The 25000-nt window shown below is 42.5% G+C and overlaps 1 protein-coding gene across 1 annotated transcript; it reads left to right on the plus strand.

The window, feature by feature from the left end:
* Window positions 1–1407: 1407 nt before the first annotated feature.
* LOC125481441 (neurogenic locus notch homolog protein 2-like) lies at window positions 1408–20612 on the plus strand (the record flags this gene model as incomplete). The annotated part of the gene is made up of 6 exons (XM_048592989.1): window positions 1408–1834; window positions 5559–5681; window positions 10619–10852; window positions 16965–17120; window positions 19042–19227; window positions 20499–20612. Coding segments are annotated over exons 1-6 (1240 nt in total), but the record flags the coding sequence as incomplete, so codon positions are not given.
* Between the last annotated feature and the right edge of the window lie 4388 nt (window positions 20613–25000).

Genomic DNA, 25000 nt, shown 5'->3' on the forward strand with positions numbered 1-25000 from the left:
GAATTTGGATATACAACTTTCCGCTCCCTCATCTAAGACATTAATAAATATGGTGAACAGTTGAGGCCCATCATTGATTTTGAGAGAAACCATTCGTTACATTTCTGCCCATTGACCCCAGCCTCTGGTCAATAATCTGCCTTTGTTAGCTGATGTTAAAGTGAAGTCAGTGTGCTGTGTGACACGTCACATTTCTTCTGGAAGTCCCTGTAAATAACATGCAAGATTGTAAGGGGCTGTTCTGGTGCAGTGGTAGTGTCATTACCTCTGGGCACAGAGGCCCAGAATGAGGTCTCACTTGCTCCAGAGATGTGACACAATATGGTTGGATGGACTGAATTAAATAAAAAGTCAAAATAATAAAACATGCAATTTGCTACTCTTAAATAAACCATAGTTTTCATCTGGGCAGTTAATTGATCTCAGCAGGAGGGGTAGTAGGAGCATTGCAATGAGTCATAGCAGCTAGGAATCATTTGTATTGATGCACGCTGACAGTTATCAGGAAATAATCTCAGTTGTAAAAGAATAACCAACGAGATGTAGTTTAGGAGGCTATCAGCATCTACACCCTAGAAGCGTCATTTCCAAGTATGACTTGGAAAGTGGATTGAAAAAAAAGCCTGAGTTTAAATAAATTTAAGGCTAATAAATTGGAATAGCTTACCTTTCTGTAGCAGTTTTCAAATACAGGTGGTACTACCAAGCTGATAAATTATCTTGAGAAGTAAAAACCGAAAGAACTGCGAATGCTGTAAGTCAGGAACAAAAACAGAAGTTGCTGGAAAAGCTGAGCAGGTCTGGCAGGTCTGTGAAGAAAAGGGTCATTGAACCCCAAACTTTAACTCTGATTTTTTTTTTCTTCACCGCTGCTGCTGAGCTTTTCCAGCAACTTTGTTTTTGTATCTTGAGAAGTAGACTTGTTATGCAGCTAATTCCTATTTAGCAAAGTCTCAAAACAACGGAGAGTTAAATGAATTGGAGAATTAAATGAAACGGAGAGGAATTTTCCAGATTGATGATCCTGAATTGACTTTGTGTATTTGATCTTTTTGTCCTTTTCAAGCGATTGATTACATGACACTTTGAGGTAAAGGGATCTCCTAACCTGGTGAATGGGACAGGCTGGACGGGAAAAGTTTGTTTGGTGCTGTCCAATGTTTTTGCAGCTTTGCACGTTCATAGGGTTTTTTTTTGGTTGAGGGGTGAATCATGTTCAGGGCATGGAGAGAGACCTCAACACTTGTTTGAAGTGCCATGAGATTTTTATTGTCCACCTGAGAGTGCAGACAGACTTTTGATTAATCTGAAAAATGACGATTGTGACAGTGCAGCACACTCAGTACGGAATAATTACCAAAAGTATTTGGAGCGGGACGTGAAACCAAGCCTTTCTGACTCGGAGCCATGGTTATACTCAATGATGCAAAATTGTACAAATGGGGTGACAAAGGAGAGACCTTCGATCTCACTATCTTCTTTGACTTCTCAACAGGTAAAAACTGCCAGCATGTGGATTCCTGTGCCTCTCAGCCATGTGCTAATGGGGGTAAATGCAGCAGTTCAAGAGACAATTACACTTGTAGCTGCCTCCCAGGCTACACTGGATCCCACTGCCAGACTGACATTGATGAATGCTCCACTGAGGTTCCGTGCCAGAACAGTGGGACATGCCTAACTATACCAGGATCGTACCGCTGCCTGTGCAAACCAGGGTTCACTGGGACCAATTGTGAGAGTGTTTATGTCCCCTGCTCGTCATCGCCATGCATGAATGGGGGCACCTGCCGACCAATCAACGATGACCTAACCTACGAATGCAACTGCCTGCCAGGTAAGAGCTGGGAACTGGAGAAGGATGCTCAGCATCTCGACATTCATTTCAGTCAAGTTGGTGATGCACCCCAAATGTACCTGTACCTCAAAATCTCTCCATATCCCACATAGTGCACTGGGAATGTTAACTCTATTTTTCTGTCTCCACAGATGCTGTCAGACTTGCTGAGTTTCTCAAGCACCTTTGATTTTATTTCAGATTTCCAGCACGTGCAGTATTTTGGAGTATTTTGCTATCTATTTCTGTCTTGGAAGTTCCAGTAGCCCCGGCATCCACAGAGATTGCACTGCTCTTTATTTGAATCCGTGTTTTCCGACTTGCATCCCAAGGGATTTGGCTTTGATTTTAAGGTTGTGTCTCCAGCTTCTTGATTTCCCTCACTAGTGGAAATAGTTCCTCTCTGTCTACAGAATCAAATCCGTGAAAGGTTTCCAGCATTCCTCAATCAGATCAACCTCAATCTTCTGCACTTAAAATTTAATTAAGTAATAAAGTGTGCTAATGCTCAGAACCTGGTGAGGTGCCAAGCACCAGAGTGATGGCAGTCAAATAGTGATTGATGATGGCACATTTGTGTTGTAAAATTTTGCAGAGGAGTAGGACAGGGAAAAAAAAAAATCAACATAGGAATTGCCAGACAGAAAGTGAGTAAAGTGCATCTGGCTCACAATCTGCAAAAATGATACAGCAACGATTGAGTTGTTGCCTACTCATTGCTTAGAACCCACTGCTGCCAGGAGGAAAGCTCTTATCAGGAACAAGTCATTCGGATCTGGAATCCATCTGAAATTGTGTTGGAGGGAGATTCAATCATGGCTTTTAAAAATGAATTGGATGATTATCTGAAGAGGAAAAACTTTGCAGAGCTACAGTGAAAAGACAAGTTAGTGGGACTGGCTGAATTGCTAATGTAGAGAGCTGGTATGGACAGAATGGGCTGAATAGCCACCTTCGTGTAGGTAATCATTGTATAGTTCTGTGATTATCAGCAACGTTACTGTTGTTGAGTCAGAATGAGTTTGAGAGGACACAGCTCAATTTAACATGGGTCTGCTACTGCAAGATTTTCAAAATTTCAGTTGTGCTCCCGCAGAGGATTGCTGAGCAGGGTCCTATATATCTGCAGAGAAGGGGACATCAGACCAAGTCTTCTCTGAGGTTAAGGCAGTGTGCATTCTTGCAGATAGTTCTTTGGTAGTAGAAATAAGGCCCATTGTACCACATGCGTCACAGGAAAAGCCAATACAAGGAATTGAAATGGGGAATGATTCTTCCTCTATCCAAAGTGAGTTTCAGTCTTTGCTCTCTTTGAACACCAATGCAGAGTTCTCTGTATAAATTGCACACTCACACTGGGAAGCAGTGACTGCTGGTTTGTATTGTGTTAGATATAGTCCATGTGGCAATGATGTGGTATTGCTGTAAACCACTGTGTCTTTAGAGAGGGATTATTGAGCCAGGCTTCCTCTATATGATTGCCATCTTCTGACAGCACCTTATCCCTATCCACTCCACTCGCTAAGTTTGTGAATAGCTTAGGTTCGGGGAGTTAACTGTGACTTAACCCACAATATCCCTTGGTAAAACAGTACAGGCCATTTCTGAAAAAGTGCCAGGAGTACTGTATACAATTTTCCTTAATTGAGGGATATGCTTGCATTGGAAGCAGTTCAGAGAAGGCTCACTTGGCTGATTTTTGGGATGAAGTGGTTGCTTGTGAGGAGAGGTTGACCAGATTAGATCCTTGAAGTTTAGAACAATGAGAGGTGATCTTACTGAAATATGCCAGATTGTGAGGGGACTTGGAAGATAGATGATGGGATGTTTCTCTTCACTGGTGGATGTAGAAACAAGACAGAGTTTAAAAATAAGGGATTTCCCATTTAAGACAGGGCTGAGGAGGAATTTCTTCTCCAGATGTTGTTAGTCTGTGAAATTGTCTTGCCCAGAGAGCAGTTGAGGCAGGGTATTGAATGTATTCAAGGCTGTGTTAGACAGATTTTTGATTAACAAAGAGTTGAGGAGGCAAAAAAATGGAATTGAGCCTACAACCAGATCAGCTATGATCTTGTGGGGCAGCATGCTTCAGGGCTAATTCGTCTTTTGTTCTTTAGGTCTTAAGGCTATGCAGTTTGGTAACCACCCAGCATGTACACAGATTACCAGAAACCTGTTCCACGCAAGCACTTGTACTCCAGTTTGATTCAGCACCATGGTAAAGAGGTTAGGAAACATGGTGAGGAAGAAAGGAGAAGAAAATCATCTTTTGTCTACTACAAATTCTGTTCACATGATTAGGGCTGGTCACACAGTGCCAACAGACTGTAGCTATTAGTGACCTCGACCGGTTTAATCTTGCCCTCGTTCCCTAAGTGAATAGTTGACTGAGGGCATGTCCTAGAATCACTGACTATGATCAGAGTCACTAATTGACTGTCAGAAGTATATGAGCTTAAATGCCCTGCTTTAACACGCTGATAATTGCAGCTGTAAAACTTAGGGTGTCCTAATGAGTCGTGTTGTTTTGGTCATTGCCAACCACCTTGTCCAGATTCTGAGTTTCTGTTTAGATAAAGTTGTAACGTGTTGCTCTCAGTTATGGAAGGGAGATCAATGAATAGTTGTCTTGCCCACTCTCCCTGAATCACCAGCAATTAATTAAGGCAATGGCCTTATTGCCCCCTCTATTTGAAAGGTTTTTGTATTTGAAGGCAGCATATTCCGTTCTTGTTTGCCACTTGCTTTTGTAATTTCTCCTCTATCACTTTGAACTTGTGGCTGAACGCTCCTGCTGATGTATCAAATTTTTTTTTATAATCTGATTGAGGATCTTGGCCAGGAAATGTGTTTTGCCAATGAGGAAACATTTAAACTGAAATTGCAGGTGAATTACTTAAACAATTAGCTGCAATAGCGGGTCCCTCTTGACATTATTAACTCTGCTCCAAGGTCAATTAGGAGCTATCGCACTAACTGGGCAAGGCAGTTGCCTGTGGGGAAAGGGTTTGCAGGAAACCAAGCTTCACAATGTTACAGGATGTGTAGTGCTAGGAAAACAAGCTTCTTGGAAACAGTACAAGAGGATATTGATGGAAGTACTTAGCATACATGAGTGTACATTGGAGCTGCAGGACTTGATCTGCTCGTCCGAATGCAGCTCATTAGTACACCACGTTTTGATTTAAGTGGCACTACGCAGTGATCTGGTTTTCAAATTGGGCCTGGCATTTAATCCTGTGCTCAAGATGGGTTTGACTTTGGAATTGAGCAAGCAGAAATCATATGGTTGGCTAATGGAATTGGCCTACACTTTGTCTCTGAGGGTTTTCTTGGCTGCTCCATTCTGGGGCGTCAGTAAAACTGCAGTACAAAATGACATTTCCAATACAAACAAGGTCACCATGGCTCTGGTGTTTGGTTTTGAGTTTCTTTGTTGACATATGCCAAAGCACTTGACAAGGCTATTTGGGTGCAATGATGGCTACATCTTGAGCTTTGACTAGTCAACACGTGCAAGTTAAAATGTGTTTCGCCTGATTGAGTTTTGGGAAAGCCAGTTCTTGGAATCAGAACGTCATGTTGAAATAGAGAGAGAATGAAGCTTTGTTTTTGAGAGTGTGACTCGTTGATTTGCTGCTGGAACATCTGTGTTAGTTACAGAACATGACTGTTTTACGTTGCAAGATAATCCATGAATCAAATTCTCTCTTGTGTTTGGCAGGGTTCAGTGGGAAGGACTGTGAGATTAACATTGATGATTGCCCTGAGCACAAATGTCAGAATGGTGGTACCTGCGTGGATGGAGTGAACACATACAATTGTCGATGTACACCTGAATGGACAGGTACGTGAAGAGTTTGTGATGAATTGCTTTGAACTGTACATTTGAAGAAAGCTTGGCTCAGATTGAACCAAATGATATTTTAACAGAACTTTATCAGCATAGGTTTACCTCCACCAGGGGTGTGGTTGGAAAGTGAATGGAAAGCTTGAATGTGATACATTCCTTTACATACCTTCAGCAAACAAATTACTTCTGAAGTGTGGTCCCTTATTTTACATTGACAAATATTGTTGCCAAAAAGGTGAGCAGCAAGGTTGGTTCCATAAACAACAATGAGCTGTTTGTCTGGTTCAGTCTGTTTCTGGCTCAGTCCTTTTATTTTGAGGGAGGAATATTGCACCGTATAGTGAAAGAATAAAAAATTCAGCCAAGGCTCTTGTTCCGGTGCTGACTATTAAAAATGCAGGTGAAAACCTTGGATGGACTTGGCCAGATTCAAGGGCCCCCATCACTCATCTCCTGGGTACTCCAAGGAAGAATATGCATTATAGGAGACATAATGGAGTGCTAGAGTATTGTGGACCCTTACTACTTCTACAGACAATGATTCCACAAGTGTTGGGCAGAAAAGTGGAATTGCAGAAAGTAGAATAGTAGAAAGCTTGGGCCGTGAGAAGCTTCCTGAAGTTACAGACATCTCCTTCAGAAGCTGAGAGCTTTGACCAATGTTATGTTTTCCACTCTCCTCCCTGCTTATGTAGTTATCCCAGTTTAGAGACCAATTGGTGAAAATGCTGCTTGTTAAAATAAATTGTTGCTGGGTCGATTCAAAGCTTATTGCAGAATAAACGTTTGTGGTTTGGGGGCAGATAGAAGACTGGCTTGTTAACCAGAAACAGAGAGTAGGAATAAGTAGATAATTTTCAGGCTGACAGGATGTCACGAATGTGCCACAAGGTTCGGTGCTGGAGCCTCAACTCTTTACAATTTATATAAATTGGTTAGATGCAGGGATCAAAGGTATGGTAGCTAAATTTGTTGATAACACAAAGTCAGAAATCTCACAACACCAGGTTACAGTCCAACAGATATATTTAAAAACACAAGCTTTTGGAGCCTTGAGGCTTCGAAAGCTTGTGATTTCAAACAAACCTGTTGGACTATAACCTGGTTTTGTGTGATTTCTGACCTTGTCCACCCCAGTCCAACACTGGCACCTCTACATCATTGATAGGTAGGAAAGTGTGTTGTAAAGAGGTCATGAGCCTACAAAGGAATAGAGATAGGTTAAGTGAATGGGCAGAGTGGCAATGGAGTACAATGTGGGAAAGTGTGAAATTGTGTATTTTGGCAGAAAAGAAAAGAAAGAAACATATTATCTAGATTGTGAGGGGCTGCAGTGCTCTGGGTTGCAAAGAGATCTGGTGTTCAAGTGCATGAATTGCAGAAGGTCAGTATACAGGTACAGCAAGCAATCAGAAAAGCTCACAGAATGTTATGGTTTATTGCAAGGGCAACTGAACACAGGTAGAGAGGTTATGCTTCAGTTATACAAGACATTGGTAAGACCACATCTGTAGTACTGTGTATCATACTGGGGCACAACTTACGGAAGAGTGTACTGCGTTGGAAGCAGTTCAGAGAAGTTATTACTGGACTAATGTCTTGACTGAGTGATTGCCTTTATGCGGAAAGGCTAGACCTATATCCTCTGGAGTTGAGAAGAGTTGGAGGTGACTTAATTGAAGCATTTAAGATCCTGAGGGAACTTGACTGTTGAATGTTGGGAGAAGCTAGAACTAGGGATCATAGTTCTAAAAAAAGGGGTGCCTAATTAAAACACAGATGAAGAAACTTTTTCTCTCACAGAATTATGAGTCTGTGGAATTCCCGTTCCTCAAAAAAGCAGTGAATGTGAAATCTAAGGATTTTTAAAGCAGAGGTGAAATTCTTGATTACCAAGGGGATGAAGGATTCTCAGGAAGCTGCAGGAATGTAGATTTGAAGCAGCCATGACAGAGCAGGCTTGACGGGCTGAGTGGCCAACTCTTGTTCCTTGTTCATATATTCACAACGGGGCGGCATGGTGGCTCAGTAGTTAGCACTGCTGCCTCACAACGCCAGGGACCCGGGTTCAATTCCACCCTTGGGCGTTTGCGCATTCTCCCTGTGTCTGTGCAGGCTTCCTTCAGGGGCTCCGGTTTCCTCCCACAGACCAAAGATGTGCAGGCTAGGTGGATTGGCCATGCTGAATTGCTTGTAGTGTTCCAGGATTTGTAGATTATGTGGGTTGTAGGGGGATGGGTTTGGGTGGGTGCCCTGAGGGTCAGTGTGGACTTGTTGGGCCGAAGGACCTGTTTCCACACTGTAGGGATTCTATGATCTATGAACATATGAATCCTGAAACAAAACTTGTTTTAGGCCATAACCTGAATTGTTTTCTAACATGTCACAACCTGGTTCTTAAATTCTTTCTTGTTTCCTTTCCACCTCCATTCCCCCAAACAATTGCATGAAATACATGTGCTGAGTAAGTTAGGTAAGGAAGAAGGGAGATGCAGGATAAATTGCTGTACAGACTGGAAAGGGTGTGGGTGAACTTAGAGGGAAAAGAAATGTTTAAAATTAGGTAGGCGAACAGGATATTGGAGTTAATTGAAAGCAGAGCGGAGGAAGGCTTTGTGAACAAAGGAGTTTTTGGTTCAGACCCTTTGGCAGTGACTCTGGCTTTTCAGCTGGAATACATTCTGGGTAAGTGAGCAAGACATGAAATTGTGGAATTGATTTGGTCTAGTTCCAGCTATTTGACTTCGGAGATTGATGAGACTCGAGTTCAAGGTTGGGTTGGGGGCTGGGAGACTATCTGCAGTTTTGCACCGATGTTGTGGTCAGCAAGTTAAGGTTTTTATATCCAAAGGGAAAATACATACAATTTACCTACCTTTTAACAACTGAAATCATTTCAGAACCCAGTTTGGAGATGGTGTTGGAGCAGGGCTCTCACATACGACTCTGTCTCTGCCTGGTGTTCCACTCGATAAACTTTCTATCATGGTGTAAATGTAGGACGACAAAGAATTTTATTGTGTTTGTAGCATAGAAATGTGCTATTAAGCATGACAACTCTATGTTGTCATTTATCTTACCCATGAGAATCCACCCAGCCCATTTCATCTGACTGTGTCAGCGTGTTCTTCTTTTCCTTTCTTCCTTGAGTGCAACTGAGATAATCATTGTCACCTATTCCATTGCTATCTAGTTTTAAATCTCACCCCTTTGTGTAAAGAAGTTTGCCCCGAGTTGTTTTAAATCAGGCCTGTTGCAGTTAGGTTAGAGGTGAGTCACATTGGAGTTAATGATATTGGCTGCAATCCTGTGACAATGGGTTTTAGTGAAGAATGGTTAAAATAACCTGCCTGTATTTGCTGCTTTAGAGAATAATCCTTCCTCATTTGGATCAGTGCCTCTTGATCTGTAGCACCATTGTAAGACATGAGGGTCTGCAGTGATGCTGGGTGCTGGTGACAGTGTGTTTGGTCACAAGTAACCATCCTGATTCAGTTAAACATTAGTTATTAGTCCAGATTACTTTAATTTTGGTGGTGGGGAGGTGCAGGAAAAGATGTGATTGGAGGATATTAGACATTTAGAGATGCACTTTCATATCTTTGGGACCAGCTTTTCAGCCTGGTATCTTCCGCAGTTGATATGTGCAAAGGCACCAACGTTGTCTCAGTGTATTTTGTGTTTCTTATTCACTCGTGGGACACAGGCATCTCTATCTGGCCAGCATTTATTGTCCATACCTAGGTGGCTTTGAGAAGATCGAGGTGAGCTGCCTTCTTGAACCACTGCAGTCCACATGCTGTAGATAAAACCACAATGCAATTGTGGTAGAAATTCCAGGATTTTGACGCAGTAACTGTGAAGGAATGGCGATATGTTTCCAAGTCAGGATGGTGAGTGTCTTGTATGGGAATTTGCATGTAGTGGTGTTCCCATGTACCTGTTGCCCTTGTCCTTCTACATGGAAGTGGTCGTGGGTTTGGAAGGTGCTGTCTGAGGATCTTTGGTGAATTTCTGCAGTGCATCTTGTAGACAGTACACACTGCTGCTACCGAGCATCTGCGGTGGAGGGAGTGGATGTGAATGTGGTGCCAATCAAGTGGGCTGTTTTTTCCTTGACTGTGTCAAGCTTCTTGAAATTATTGTGGGAGCTGCACTCATCCAGGCAAGTGGGGAGTATTCTACAACACTCCTAATTTGTACCTACAGACAAGGAATAGGCTTTGGGGAGTCAGGAGGTGAGATACTTAGCGCAGGATTCGTAGCCTCTGACCTGCTCTTGGAGTCACTGTGTTTATATGACAAGTCCAGTTGAGTTTCTGGTCAATGCTAACCCCCAGGATGATAACAGCTGGGGATTCAGTGATGGATATGTCAAGGGGCAGTGGTTAGAGTGCCCCTTATTGGAGATGGTCATTGCCTGGCATTTCTGTGGTGCGAATGTTACTTTGATACTTCTGTTGCTGTGTGGGCTGATAGGGCAATGCTATTACCTAGTCAATACTTGAACATTACATCAGCTGTCCAGCACATACTTTGACTTAGGTTCCATAGTGCCAAAAATCTACTGTAGTAGTAATGGTAGAAAATGCCGTCTCATTGGCAGTGAGGAACAGAGTTAATGTTTCAGGTCTAAGACCATTCATTACGACCAGTTCTCTTCACAAATGCCAGATGTACTGAGTATTTCCAGCACTTCTGTTTTGTTTTACATTTCCAGCACCTGCAGTATCTTGCTTTTGTATCTGGTGCAGAAGGGCGAATTCACTTTGACATTGTATTGCATTAAACTCAACCATTTGCACAGATTGTAACACCTGTTAATTGCCCACAGTAAATGCTGAGTTGGGCCAAAATTTCTGCTTGATTATGTGACGTATAAAGTACTCAATGCCTGTCTATGAACTCTTCATCCCTTTTCCCCCATCTAGGTCAGTTTTGTACAGAAGATGTGGATGAGTGTCAACTGCAGCCAAATGCGTGTCAGAATGGAGGAACCTGTTCCAACAACATCGGAGGTTATAACTGCGTCTGTGTCAATGGTTGGAGTGGTGATGACTGCAGTGAGAACATTGATGACTGTGCGGTTGCTATTTGCATGAATGGGGCCACCTGCCATGACCGTGTGGCATCTTTTGTTTGCGAGTGCCCTGTTGGCAAAGCTGGTAAGGCTTGAACTCTGGAATTTAATTTTATTTTTGACTCAGTAATATTTCTAACCTTGGGGTATGACTGAAAGAAGCTGTCAAGTTCTAATTGTCCTCAAGGGGAGGGATGGTAGATAAGCTTAAATATACTTTTGAGTCTCCTGAGCCTTAGGCTTGGTTTACTTGACATAATTGAATGTAAAACCCAAGAGCCATCGATAATGAATTGTTGAACCAGAGCTGGAGAGCAGGCAAAACTAATTGATCTGCATTTTTAATCCACTGCATCAAGTATTATTGTTCCACTCTCTCCTCTTAAGTGAAACTTCTGTTTCTCATTTTTAAATTCTGAACACTAATTGCACCAAGGGTCAGTGCTCAGACATTTCTGGTTCTGAATATTGTCTGGGTCTGCAAATTCCCAAAAGATAACAGACAGGTTTTTGAAGTTTATAACAATCATTGGCTTTAAGAAGGATGTAAAGGTTGTTATTGTTCAGTTTGATAGCCTTAATTACCATCTTATGTGTTTCAGTCAGTATCAGATGCTTTTAACTTTTAAAATTTGGAGGTATCCTTTCTAGTTTTCAATTCCATGATGCTCCTACATCATAAAGAAAAGTCCCTTATATCCAAATGTAAGCTTTATGTAACATTAATGAGCAGAAGTTGATTTGACGTTCAAATGATGCTTTGTGAACACTTCTGTATGGTGCCTACTTTACCTCCCACCACCACCATCCTCCCTCACAATTTCAGATCTTGACTGATCTCACTGCAGTAGAATTTCTAACCTTGCCTTCTGATTTAAAGTCCTTGAATATGTCATAGTCTCCATGTTGTGTGTTCTCCTCCTTGTTTATGATCAGGTTGCACTAATCTCAAAACCCAAACTTACTGCAGAAAGGGTAGATTGATGGAGGCCAGGATAAGTTTGTAATAGCTATTTTGATCTCCGAAGTTGACAGCAGTGCTACTGGATGGATGAACTGTTGTCAGTGGAGTTGACTCCACAGGTATAGATTCTGCACAGATGTTGACCTGTCTGCAACAGATGTTTGTTAGAAAATTCTATTTAGTCAGTGGGTAGAGGGACAAAACTTCAGGCTGTCAGTAATAATGTTAGGAATACTCAACACTCTTCACCCTGTCATCAGGATAACTGCAATAGGATTGCTTCTATCCACAAATGAGGCACAAAGCTCTGCTGAATACAGATGACTCAATAGGGACCCATCACCCCAATTGCTACACCCATTATTCCCATTGACAATAATGAGTAATGAACTGGCTCTGCAGCTCTTGGCTGATGAAATTGTTTCCATCATGTTCTTGCACCCCAGACCGGTGACTTTGGAAGTTTCTGCCCGATTTTTTTTTTTTTTTTGTTCATTTCAAAAGAATGATGCTGTATTACAAACTGCAACATCCAGCAGTTATTAAATATCTATATTGTGCTTCAAATCCCAATAATTAACTTCACGCAGATTTGAAGCTGTGAAGTGCTTCCTGGGAAAGAAAACTGATGTTTAAGAAGATACTCATTCGATGAGGATATACTCTGAATTCAAGCAAACCTTACGCTACAATTGAAGGGATTCTCATCTCATGGGAGAAGCATATGACTAACTATCGGCAAAGCTTTTTCAGACCAACAGCAAACTGAGGAAATGTTTGGTGTTATCTGTAATGATTGATATTGCCACTATTAAGGTTTAGGAGAGTAGCTGACAGTGCAGATAATTTGCTCTTGACCATTCCCACCTTGTTGAAGGCAGCTAGTTATAGACAATAAAGGCTGGTCCAAACAGAGACGCCCACATTCCGTGACAGAATAAAAAGTGCTGCTGAACAGCCAACGGCAAAATCTTTGCTGCTTGCAAGCCAGCATTACTCAATTGTTCTGCATATGTTTGGCTATCAAAGACAGATCCTAGCCAATAACCTTTCCCAGCTGAACAGGAAACCTCCCATGTTGGTTTTATTTGAAAAGCAATTCTACTCCCGGACATCCCAGATGTCCTCTTTTCTCAAGGACCGCAACTTCGCCTCCACAATGGTCGAAAATGCCCTCGACCGTGTCTCCTGCATTTCCCGCAACTCATCCCTCACACCCCCTACCCGCAATAACAACCAAAACAGAATCCCCCTCGTCCTCACATACCACCCCACCAACCTCCAAATCCAACGCATCATCCTCCGACATTTCCGCCATCTGCAATCTGGCCCCACTACCAAAGACATCTTTCCCTCCCCACTCTTATCTGCTTTCCGGAGGGACCACTCTCTCCGTGACTCCCTCGTCCACTCCACACTCCCCTCCAGCCCCACCACCCCCGGCACTTTTCCCTGCAATCGAAGCAAGTGCTACACCTCCCCCCTCACCCCCATCCCAGGCCCCAGGAAGACCTTCCACATCACACAGATGTTCACCTGCACATCTGCTAATGTGGTATACTGCATCCGCTGTTCCCGTTGTGGCCTCCTGTACATCGGGGAAACCAAGCGGAGGCTTGGGGACCGCTTTGCGGAACACCTACGCTTAGTTCGCAACAAACAACTACACCTCCCAGTCGCGAACCATTTCAACTCCCCCTCCCACTCCTTGGACGATATGTCCATCCTGGGCCTCCTGCATTGCCACAATGACGCCACCCGAAAGCTGCAGGAACAGCATCTCATATTTCGCTTGGGAACCCTGCAGCCCAAGGGTATCAATGTGGACTTCACAAGCTTCAAAATCTCCCCTCCCCCAACCGCATCCCAAAACCAGCCTAGCTAGTCCCTGCCTCCCTAACCATTCCTCCCACCTCAAGCCCCACCCCCATCTCCTACCCAATAAACTCATCCCGCCTCCTTGACCTGTCCGTCCTCCCTGGACCGACCTATCCCCTCCCTAACTCCCCACCTACATTCGCCTTCACTGGCTCCAACCCTGCCTCTGTGACCTGCCTGTCTCCTCTCCACCTATCTTCTCCTTTATCCATCATCTATCCGCCTCCCCCTCTCTCCCTATTTATTTCAGAATCCCCTTCCCCTCCCCCATTTCTGAAGAAGGGTCTCGACCTGAAACGTCAGCTTTCCTGCTCCTCTGATGCTGCTTGGCCTGCTGTGTTCATCCAGCTCTGCACCTTGTTATCTCTACTCTGTACCTACACTGATTGTTATCAGTGCTGTATTAAATATTGACTTGCCCCGTGCATTTTTTTTTAATGTTCATCTGCCGTCGAAAAGTATTGCTGTTAATTTGAACAGCGCTTACTTGCTTCCCATGGTTTTTCTGTTCAATATCAGCAGTGAGAGTCAGTGACCTCATTGGGGTAACTGTCTGGGAAGAGTTAGATGGAACACGTGAAGGGGTTTGACCAAACATCTGCAGCATCCTCTCATTTCCACTGTCTGATTAAACTCCCACGGTTGCATTTAACTCCTTCACGTTGTTCCGCTTGATGTGACCAACTCTGACTGTTTATGCTTTGATTGAGCCACCAAGCAAAAGGCTACAAAAGGGAATCACAAATGCATTGGGATGGCAAGACTCATGCTTTCAGCCACAAATGGAAGCCAGTTCCTATTCTTTGAGTAGGGCTCTCTTCCATAACTAGATCAATTGTTGATTCTAAATCTGAGTTTTCTTTGTGTTCTTAATTCAAATCATTAAAGATTTTGAAATAACTCCATAGAGGCCAGTATCCTGTCACCAAGTCACCTTTTGTTTATACGTAGAGGGTCCTTGAGGCAGAGCCAGCTCTCAGAGTGAACAGAACCTCTGACACTCCTGTTTATATCTGTCAGCCGGGCTCCCTGATTGGGGCTGTTAATCTGGTCCAATCAGGGAACTCATATCTTATGAGATCCACTTGGCTGACCTCATTACAATCACTATAGATATGTGGTTATAGGTCACAGCTCAATCCTGATCTAATTTGAATGGCAGAACAGTACTGAGCACAAGAAACCTGAAGGCTATCTGTCAGTGACGGGATGAACATAAGAACTAGGAGCAGGAGTAGGCCGTCCGACCCTTCGAGCCTGCTCCGCCATTCAATAAGATCATGGCTGATCTTTTCGTGGACTCAGATCCACTTACCCGCGTTCTCACCGTATCCCTTAATTCCTTTATTGTTCAAAAAAAATCTACCTTATCTTTAAAAACGTTTACTGAAGTAGCGTCAACTACTTCACTGGGCAAGGAATTCCATAGATTAACAACCCTCTGGGTGAAGAAATTCCTTCTCAGTTCAGTCCTAAATCTGCTCCCTCTAATCTTGAGGCCATGCCCCCTTGTCCTAGCTTCACCTGCCAGTGGAAACATCCTCCCTACTTCTATCTTATCTATTCCCTTCATAATTTTATATGTTTCTATAAGATCCCCCCTCAATCTTCTGAATTCCAATGAATATAATCCCAATCTACTCAGTCTCTCCTCATAAGCCAACCCCCTCAACTCCGGAATCAACCAAGTGAACCTCCTTTGCACCCCCTCCAGTGCCAGTACATCCTTTCTCAAGTAAGGAGACCAAAACTGCGCACAGTACTCCAGGTGTGGCCTCACCAGCACCTTGTACAGCTGCAACATAACCCAGAAAGTCTAGAATGGACAATAGGCCAGAATTGGAGCAAAGCACAAAACTTCAAGCGTTGTAAATTGTCTGAATGCTTGGCCAACATCCAGTATCAGATGAACAGAGATTCCCTCCAGTCAAACACTAAATAAAGCCGTTGTCTTTAAACCCTGCCACAAACTGTTCCTTAGCCCCAGACTCCATTCCTCTCCCTGGCAACTGTCTTTGACAAAACAAGACTTTTTGCAACTTTGTCAGATTTGAGTCCAATACCAGCTTTCAAACACATGTATGCTCTGTTTCTGAACCCAACTACTTATACCTTTAGAACACCACGTGGATTTGTTAACTCTCTAGGCTTGACTATTTCACTACACCCCTGACTGGCCTCCTGTTTTCCAAATTACTTCCATCTATTTCGAAGCTTTGCCAGTATCTTAACATGTATAGAGTCCAAACCACCCATCATCCCTGTGTTGAGTGACCTTCATTCCCAGAGAAACCAACTCTTTGAATTTCAAACATTGTCTTTGTTTGTAAATCCTTACATGTCCTGTTCCTGCTCAACCTATGTCCACTCTTACAGCCCCATCACCCTTAGATATCTGCACTCCTTTAATTCTATCATCTTATTCACTCCAATTTTAATCATTCTACTAGTGGCCACTGTGCCTGGTCCCTAAGTTCAAGAGTTCCCTCCCTAAATTTCTCCTTTCTACCTCTGTCCTGCTTGAAGACATTTCTCAAAACCTACTTGTTTGTTCAAGCTTTTGGCTATTTCCTATCTCCTCATGCAGCTTGATGAACTTGTTTGCTAAAATTCATTTGAAAGGTCTTGGATAGCTTTACTATGTTAAAGAAACTACATTAATTTTGAATCTAGAGGAGATTACAGAAATGGGCAGGGGAGTGGTATGAGGCAGTGGAAGGATTTGAACACTTAATATGAGGGAGCTTTAAAAATTGTCCTGCGAGGACCCAAAATCAGTGCAAGTCAGAAAGCACCGGTGATGGGTGAGTGGGTCATGGTGCAGCCCTTGATTAGAGCAACAGAGTTTTTTTGTGAATTGAAATTTACAGAGGGTACAAGATGAGGGACTACAGCTGGACGAGCACCGCAGTAGTCAAATCTTGAGGTAACAAAATGCATGAGACAGAAACAAATAGGAAAAGATAAGGAGGAGAAGGACCACTTTGCATACGTAGAAGTAGGTAGTCTTGACAACAGAGTGCATACGGGATCAGAAGTTCAGCTCGGGCTGAAAAAAAATGCCAAGTTTGCAAACAACCCGGTTGAGTCATAGACCAGTGCCACAACCAGCAGTGAAGAAATGGCAATAAGGGAATAAAAAAGGTAAATAATAAGAGAAAAACATTTCAGGAGCAGAATGTGAATTGTTTAATTGAAATAACTAGAGCTGACAAAACTCCTTTATGGGCTCAAGGGATCAGGATAATATGTTAATAACTAGTAATTTTAATTCTGTGTATTCTGTTCCTTTTCCTCCTTTGAGGAAGTGGTAATTCTTTTTAACCTGTGAATAATAAATTTTTTTTGTTTTTAGGTATCTTCTGTCAGGTGGATGATGCATGTGTTAGTAACCCATGTCATGAAGGAGCCACATGTGAAACCAATCCTCTAAAGAGCAGCTTCTTTTGTAGTTGTCCCCTTGGATACAGGGGGGCCATCTGTGATGAGGATATCAATGAATGTGCACTGGGTAAGTGTCTGGACAATGGATAGATCTTCATCTTGTCATGTTGCTGATTATATTTTACAGATGAACAGTTGAGAGTTATTACTTCTGCAAATCAATTTTTGGTTCAAGCTTGGCATTTATTATTCACCCCAGTGAGTCTGAGAAGGAACTGTATGATGTTTCCACAGACCAGGTACTCTTGTCCCTCCCATGTCTACAAGAGCCAAGTTGAGCTCTCTTAAAACGCCTTTCACGTTGCTTCAATGTTGTTGGTTTTCTCCTGTTGACCTGTGGTCCTAGGCCAATTGTACTGACATAGAACACAAAACATGGATGTTTGAATCTGATATTACTACTCTTTCCTGTGAAGTAAAATAATCCTTGACTTCACCGTCCTTGAAGCCATTACCTCATTCCAACCTTCCCATTCCTCTCAAATCCTTGAATGTTGTCACTGCTTCCTAAATTTGTGCCAGGGAATTCCAAGTTTGAACCCCTTCAATAAGGCTTCTACCTCTGCTGCAATCCTTCATTGGCTCCTCATGGTTGCAAATTATATCCTATGTGATTGTAGTAATGGCAAAGTATCCTTTCTTGCCCTTATCCACCTGTATGCATGTTGACCACACCATCCTTCTTTAACACCTATCTGCTGTTGTCCAGCCGGATGAGAAGGTACATGGCTGGTTCCATCTGTCCAGTCATAGCTAGAAAGTCACTTCAGATGGCTTCTCCTCTTGTTTGCTCACCGTTTTCTCAAACATCCGTAAAGAACTATCCTTCTCTTCTTTCTCCTCCAGACGCTGACCTCTGGAGCGTAATTTGAAAACACTCGTCACTCTTCACATGCCTTCTGAAGCATCCAGCTCCACCTCACCAATGCCTGTCTCCACCTGTCCATTGCTTCCAAATTCTCAGACTGTTTATCTGGCAACCAGTATTGGGCGAGCAGAAAGTTTCTTTGGCTAAATGTTTGGAAGACTGAAGCCATTATCTTTGATTCCTGACACACACTCTTTCAACCAGCCTCTAATTCAATCCGTTCTCCCTGGTACCTGTCTAAGACTGAACCAGAGTCTTCACAGTCTTGGTGTCATGTTTGACGTGAGCTTCTGACCACACATCTCCATCATCATCAAAGCTGCCGGTTGCCACCTTCATAACATTGCCCTGTTTCTGATGCTGTCCTAGCTCATCAGCTGGAGTCCTCATTCGTGCCATTTTTGTCTCAAGACTTGATTACTCCAGTGCACTCCTGGTTGGCTTTTTGTATTCCAACCCCTAAATTGAGGTAATCCAAATCCCTCTGCCTGTGCTCCAAGCCACACGAAGCCCCATTCACCCAATGAGTCTCTGCTCAATAATCAGTATTGGCTCCCAGGTTAAACCAATTCTTGTCCTTGTTTTCAGATAACTCTGTAGCCTCAACCCTGCTAATCTCGATAATCCTCACTCCCGTGCCCCAGTTCTGCAGACTTCTGGATGTTTATGTTCCTCCAGTGTTTGCTTCCAGAGTAAAATTCCCTGATTTGAGTCACTCCACCATTGGTGGCCATGTCTTTACCTACCAGGACTCCCTTTCTAGAATTCCCCTCATTTTTGGAACCCTTCTTCCTCTCTCCTTCTCTTTATCTCCTTGAGAACCTATCTTCTGACCATCGTCCCTCATATCTCCTTGTAAGTCAATGTCACCTGTCGAAGAAACACTTTGGGTCATTTTGTGACATTAAGAGGCACTAAATAAGTACAGATTTTAGTTGACGGGTTTGATGGTGTGTACAGCAATGAGATTAGAGTTTTGAAGGAGGATGAAAACTTGAAAGAGAGGGAGTGCGTTTTTCATAAGCAGTAAATGGTAATTGTGTGTGAAGATAACATCATTGATATTCCAGAAACTAGGGTTCACTTGAATGTCTCTGACCTTCATACATTTACACCGTAGGAGGCAATCCCTGTGAACATGGAGGGAAATGTGTCAACACCAAGGGCTCTTTCCGCTGTGAGTGCGTCGTGGGTTACACAGGACCACGCTGTGAGATGGACATCAATGAATGTCTTTCTATGCCATGCCAGAATGATGCCACCTGCTTGGACCAGATTGGTGAATTCAAGTGCATCTGTATGCCAGGTGGGAACTAACATGGTGGATGCACAGAAGTCCTGCTGCATATCTGACCTATTGGACACATGTTTTCAAAATAAAATGATGTTTGAGGCATTTACTAATCACAGAAGTCAGATTCAGAATTAGTCTGCAACAGGCAGGGACAGGAGGAAATTCTCCAGGTTTAACTAAACAAAAAAGGCCAATGGGAAAAAACAGTAAAAGTAGCACAAGTTAATTTTTAAATTATTTTTAACTTTGGTAAATGTCGAATCAAAAAGGCAAAAGGAATAGATAGCAATGCAGCACATGTTTAGCAATTCCTAATGCAACATTTTAGGTCAAACTTCAGGCAGTGACATATATCCAACTTTCTTTGAGAGATTTATAAAATGAAAGAATGGCATGTTGAATAAGTTACGCAAGTACTTGAACATAAATTCCAACTGTAGGTGGAGCCACCTACAGCTGTATCATGTTGTATTATGTAGCCAACCCTGTTTGGAAATAATCATAAAGAGCCTGTATGACTGACCCACATTTTGAAATTGACAAGTCATTGCATAACCAGGCATTATCCAGCCTTCTTTATGTTTAGGGCTCGTGCTGTGGTCAAACATATGCTGTTGACAAACATATGACAGTACCAGAGTTTGGCCTGTTCTCTCAGCTTATTCAAATTTGCTTGTGGAGACCTTTATACCCCCTCTCCTCCAAATTCTCACATCATCTGCAAAGCTATGGACCCCATCCCGTCCGTTTTGTGAAAATACTACTGCAGCAGCATCCTTAATACTGACGCCTCTGGAATAGTGTTTGTAACCAGCCTCTGATTCTCACTATTTGCACCAAATAGTGCCACAATAATACTTTTATCTGCAGTCCCTCATTGCCAAGTATTTGATTCCTACTTTTCTTCAATGTAGGACAGTGGGATGTTTTTAGCTCAATCCGTCAAGAGGGCATCTGGGGTTTTGGCTCAATCCCTCATCTAGTTTTCACTCAATAATGCATGAGCATTTAGCCGAGATTCAATGCTGAGGTATATTGAGTGGGAACTGAAAATGCAACCTTGTGGCTCAGAGGCAAGAGTCATCTAAACTGACATCTAAGAGTAGAGAATAATGTGGAGGATTGATGGAAAGAAATAACATTGTCGAGCCTCCTCCTCATTCCATTAATGCTTTCGAATTTCTTGTTGAGCACTGCTGGTCGCTTCCATGTTTGTTGAGGAGCATACCAATTTTATTAGCTGTGTTTTTAAAGAGCTTTTCACTTTTCATTGCTAATGTTAGGTTTTGCGGGGACACACTGTGAATTGAACATCGATGAGTGTGAAAGCCAGCCTTGCCTAAACAACGGTGTGTGTAAGGATGACGTGAACAGATTCGCTTGCAAATGCCCACCTGGTGAGTAGAGTTTTACAGATAGAAAGAAATTTTTTTTTTTGTTTTGTATATCGTTGTTCATGGCTCATCTCAGGTACTCATTGACACGTCTGCTATGAATGAGACCCTGAATCTCATCTGCCCCTCTGGTTTCTGCACATTTCTTCAGGCTCCTCACCTTCCCATGGGAAATTGGTCTTTAGTCACTCTTGCACCTTGCTACCATATTTGGTTAATGCATTTCAGCCGTTATAAGCAGTAGACATTAAAGCAAATTTAATGGGATGGCATGTTGGCTCAGTGGTTAGCACTGCTGCCTCACAGCAACAGGGACCCGGTTCGACTCCATCCTTGGCTGTCTGTGTGGAGTTTGCACATTCTCCCCGTGTCTGTGTGGATTTTCTCCGGGTGCTCCGGTTTCTTGCCACAGTCCAAAGGTGTGCAGGTTAGGTGGATTGACCATGCTAAATTGCCTACAGTGTTGTGCAGGCTAGGTAGATTAGCCATGGAAAACGCAGGGTTACAGGTATAGGGTAGAGCGTGTGGGTCTGGGTGGAATGCTCTTCAGAGGGTCAGCGTGGACTTGTTGGGCTAAATGGCCTGCTTGCCCACTGTAAGGATTCTATGATTCTAAATTGTGGAACTACCTTGTGGTTCTAAATTGTGCGCACCAGGTGAGGTACAGGACCTAGTTAGGCTCCGAAAAAGTAACCGATGCCCTGAGTGCATGTACTCTTGCACTTCATGTGCACATGTGACAACAAATAGTCTCTGCAGTGGTGAACTGAGATGGAGCTGGGCATGCTTTCAGTTTTTACTTGGAACTTGATGCACTCAATGAAGGTGTGGAGCATTAGGTGCCATTAGGAGATGGAAGAGATGATGCTCTAGCACATGTTGGGAGTGAAAAATCTACTTGTTATTCATGAAGATGTGATCTTTTAGCTAGGTTATCCCAGAATTGGCATGTTGGTGTTTGAATTGCTTGCTTTTCACCAGCCTAAATTCCTTGTGTTTTCATAAGAAATTATAATCCACATATGGTTCTGAAGCTAGTGTAAAAGAAAAAGGCGCTTATGAGATCCTTGTAAACGAATACACTGTGTTGTGACCACCATGACGGTGCTGTTCTTTAAACAGCATTTTGCTTCACATAACCATGTCATTTCTCTGACAGTAACTAATAATAAATTATTCAGACAAGGGATTTTGTCAGTCATCTCACAATAGGCCTCACTGTCCTTTCATAACTGGCCATGTTGTCTGACACTGCGGTATATTTTTAATGAAAGCAGCTCGTAGCCCTCGTAGTTGCTGACTGCTTCTGACAAGACCTATTCTGCTCAGTTAATCCATCAGTGCTACTTGAGAAGAGGGCCAGCAGAGGAGAGGAGCCCTGTCTGCTCAGAATACCAATGGGAATACAGCCTCGTTGCAGAGCGTGAAGGAATCTGCAGAGGCTGTTTCAAATGCACACAATCAGAGCACTGTTCCACACCGTTGGACAGGCCACACTTGTTCGATTTTTCTCTGTTTTCTTTCACAATTAAACCAGCTCCCCCCCACCCCGCCCGCCACCCACCCACCCATCTCAAACATCGTGTCTTCGTTTCTGAACTTCGCGAGAGGAGGCAAAGTTCTGCAAACACTAAGCTGCTCACTTTGTAACTAACGGAACTTATGACCTTTACAGATTCTGTGGTATAATAGCACTTCATTGATGCAGGGAGAGAGGGGGAGAAACTGTAAGAATTAATTGCTGAGTCAGAAACTTTCTTGCAGTAATGCAAATTGTGAAAAATTCTAGATTGGGGGAGGGGAAAATATCTGCACATCCTCTGAAAAGGATCTTTTAAAAAAAAAAGTCGAATAACTTTTCCTGAAACCTTTAAGGAGTTTTCTTTTTCTTCTTGTAAACCTTTTCAGGGATCTCCATTAGTCCTATTTTTTGCAATTGGAACCTAGTATGCTATGTAGACACTGTTTTGCAAATCCGAGAATGTGCATTTCCTTCCTGAGGATGCTGTCCGAATGGAAGTAGTCACTTTGTATGCTGTTGTTTTATTGGACAGTCCAGCAAATGACAGGGTCTGGTTCTGTATCTTTTTGTTTTCTTTGTATTTCTCCCTTTGTAATAGCTACTGGGAATATTCATGTAGCTGAAGACTTCAGAGATCAAATTGAACTGTTACTATGAAGTATGAAGCATAGCAGTGATGTGCTGTGCCTCCTAACGGATTGCCTACACTCTGTTTCAAAGGATCTTTGGGAATTATGGCCACTTGTCTGAGGTATTGGTGAAGGAATGACCACTAGCTGTGGGGAGAAGGACATCCAGCAGTTAACACCATCATGAGGTGTGGAGAGATTTGTTAAGACCAAGAAGTAAAAAGGGGATATACCTTAGTCACGCACCATGATTTCTTGCTAACTTGTTTAACAAAGTGACGTAATGATAATTCATACTTTCAGTCATAATTCTTTTCTTATGTGTAAGTATCCATATTCAGGTGTATATCTGTTTTATATATAATATGCTTACAAACATAATGTGTAATGGAAATTTATATAGAATGATTAGAATGTTACACATTACATATTTTAACTTAGGACCCCTTTGAGAGTCATACAGCACAAAAACAGAGCCATCGGTCCAACTAGTCCATGCTGACCAGATATCCTAAACTAATCTAGTCTCATTTGCCAGCATTTGGCCCATATCTCTCCTAAACCCTTCCTATTCATATACCCATCCAGATGCCTTTTAAATGATTTAATTGTACCAGCCTCCTCCACTTCCTCTGGCAGCTCATTCCATACACATACCACTCTCTGTGTGAAAAAGTTGCCCCTTAGATCCCTTTTTAAATCTTTCCCCTCTCGCCTTAAATCTGTGCCCTCTAGTTTTTGACTCCCCTGCCCTGGGAAAAAGACCTTGGCTATTCACCGAATCCATGCCCCTCATTATTTAATAGACCTCTATAAAGTCACCACTCAGCCTCCGATGCTCCAGGGAAGATAGGCCCAGCCTATTCAGCCTCTCCCTATAGCTCAAAACCTTCCAACTCTGGCAACATCCTTGTAAATCTTTTCTGAACCCTTTCAATTTTCGCAACATCTTTCCAATAGCAGAGATATCAGGATTGAATGCAATACTCCAAAAATGGCCTAACCAATATCCTGTATAGCCACAACATGCCATCCTAACTCCTATATGTTGGAAAATGAGTTGGGGAGGTGGCTTTTCAAGTGTCCTGCTCTCTAAGGTATACTTAGCTGATAGGAATTTTAAGAGCAGGCTTTTACTGGTGGTTCCATTTGCAGCAGGACTAATATTTCCAGATTGACGTAAAAATATGTTTCACCTAATTACCCCCCTGTGTCACCCAATTACCCCCCTGTTTCACCCAAAAGGGAAGCACCGGTGCCCCAAAACCTTTGTGAGCAAGGTTAGTCCATCTTATCCTCAACAGGGCTGCACATGGGTGCTCCTCTGAATGGAATCACTTGTTGAGTTATTTGACCAGTTTGGTGAACTTTTACTGGTGGCCTTGACCTTAGCTGATGGTAGAAGGTGACATTGAAGCCTACTTGCCTTTTATCAGTGGAATATTTGCCGATTTTTCACGCCTGTACAGTTGTAGTTCTAAATAAACTCATCTTTTTAGGGTTGATTGCTTCATTGCTGGCACTGGTTAAAATCACAATGAGCTGTCTCTGAAGCATGTTTTGCAAATTATCTGGGTCAGATAAATATCCTGGAATTTTCAGGGAAAGCAGTGAACAGAACTCAAGTATCCAGAATAATTTTAGAAACTTTAAAATTGGGAGTGAAGCTTGTGATTAAGTATCGAGTAAATGTAATTGAACTGTTGAGTGGCAGTGAGATGTATCCACAGATAGTAACACTGTTAACCAGACATATCCAATTGAATTTTTCTTTGTTTTGCATTGACGTTCAGCTGACAAGAGGTTGGAAGAAATTGGAAGCATGGATTTAAAAATAACAAGCCATGTACAATTAAGCTACTTGAACTTGAGCTTATAGCTAAACTAATAGGTTCGGACTATCTAATGACCATAGCAGTTTTTGGGTTTTTATGATGTTTCACACATAAGGTATTTAAAGTTAATGGGAGCAAATGTCTAGGATGTTCAATATTTTCTGTTCCAAGGCCATCAGATTGCTATTTTATAATAGGCAAAGCCAAATGGTTTTGTCAAAGGGAAATAATTACTTTATTGGAACTTCTTTGAAGTAGTAACTTATGTTGTAGATAACAGGGGAACCACTGGATGTATTGTATTTAGATTCCAGAAGGCATTTGATTGGGTACCACATCAAAGATTATTGAAAATAAAATATATTGGCAGGATTAGAATATTGGCTGGCTACCAAGAAGCAGAGA

Source organism: Rhincodon typus, unplaced genomic scaffold, assembly GCF_021869965.1.
Source record: "Rhincodon typus isolate 14 unplaced genomic scaffold, sRhiTyp1.1 hic_rhity00002172, whole genome shotgun sequence".
In the NCBI taxonomy this organism is placed as follows: domain Eukaryota; kingdom Metazoa; phylum Chordata; class Chondrichthyes; order Orectolobiformes; family Rhincodontidae; genus Rhincodon; species Rhincodon typus.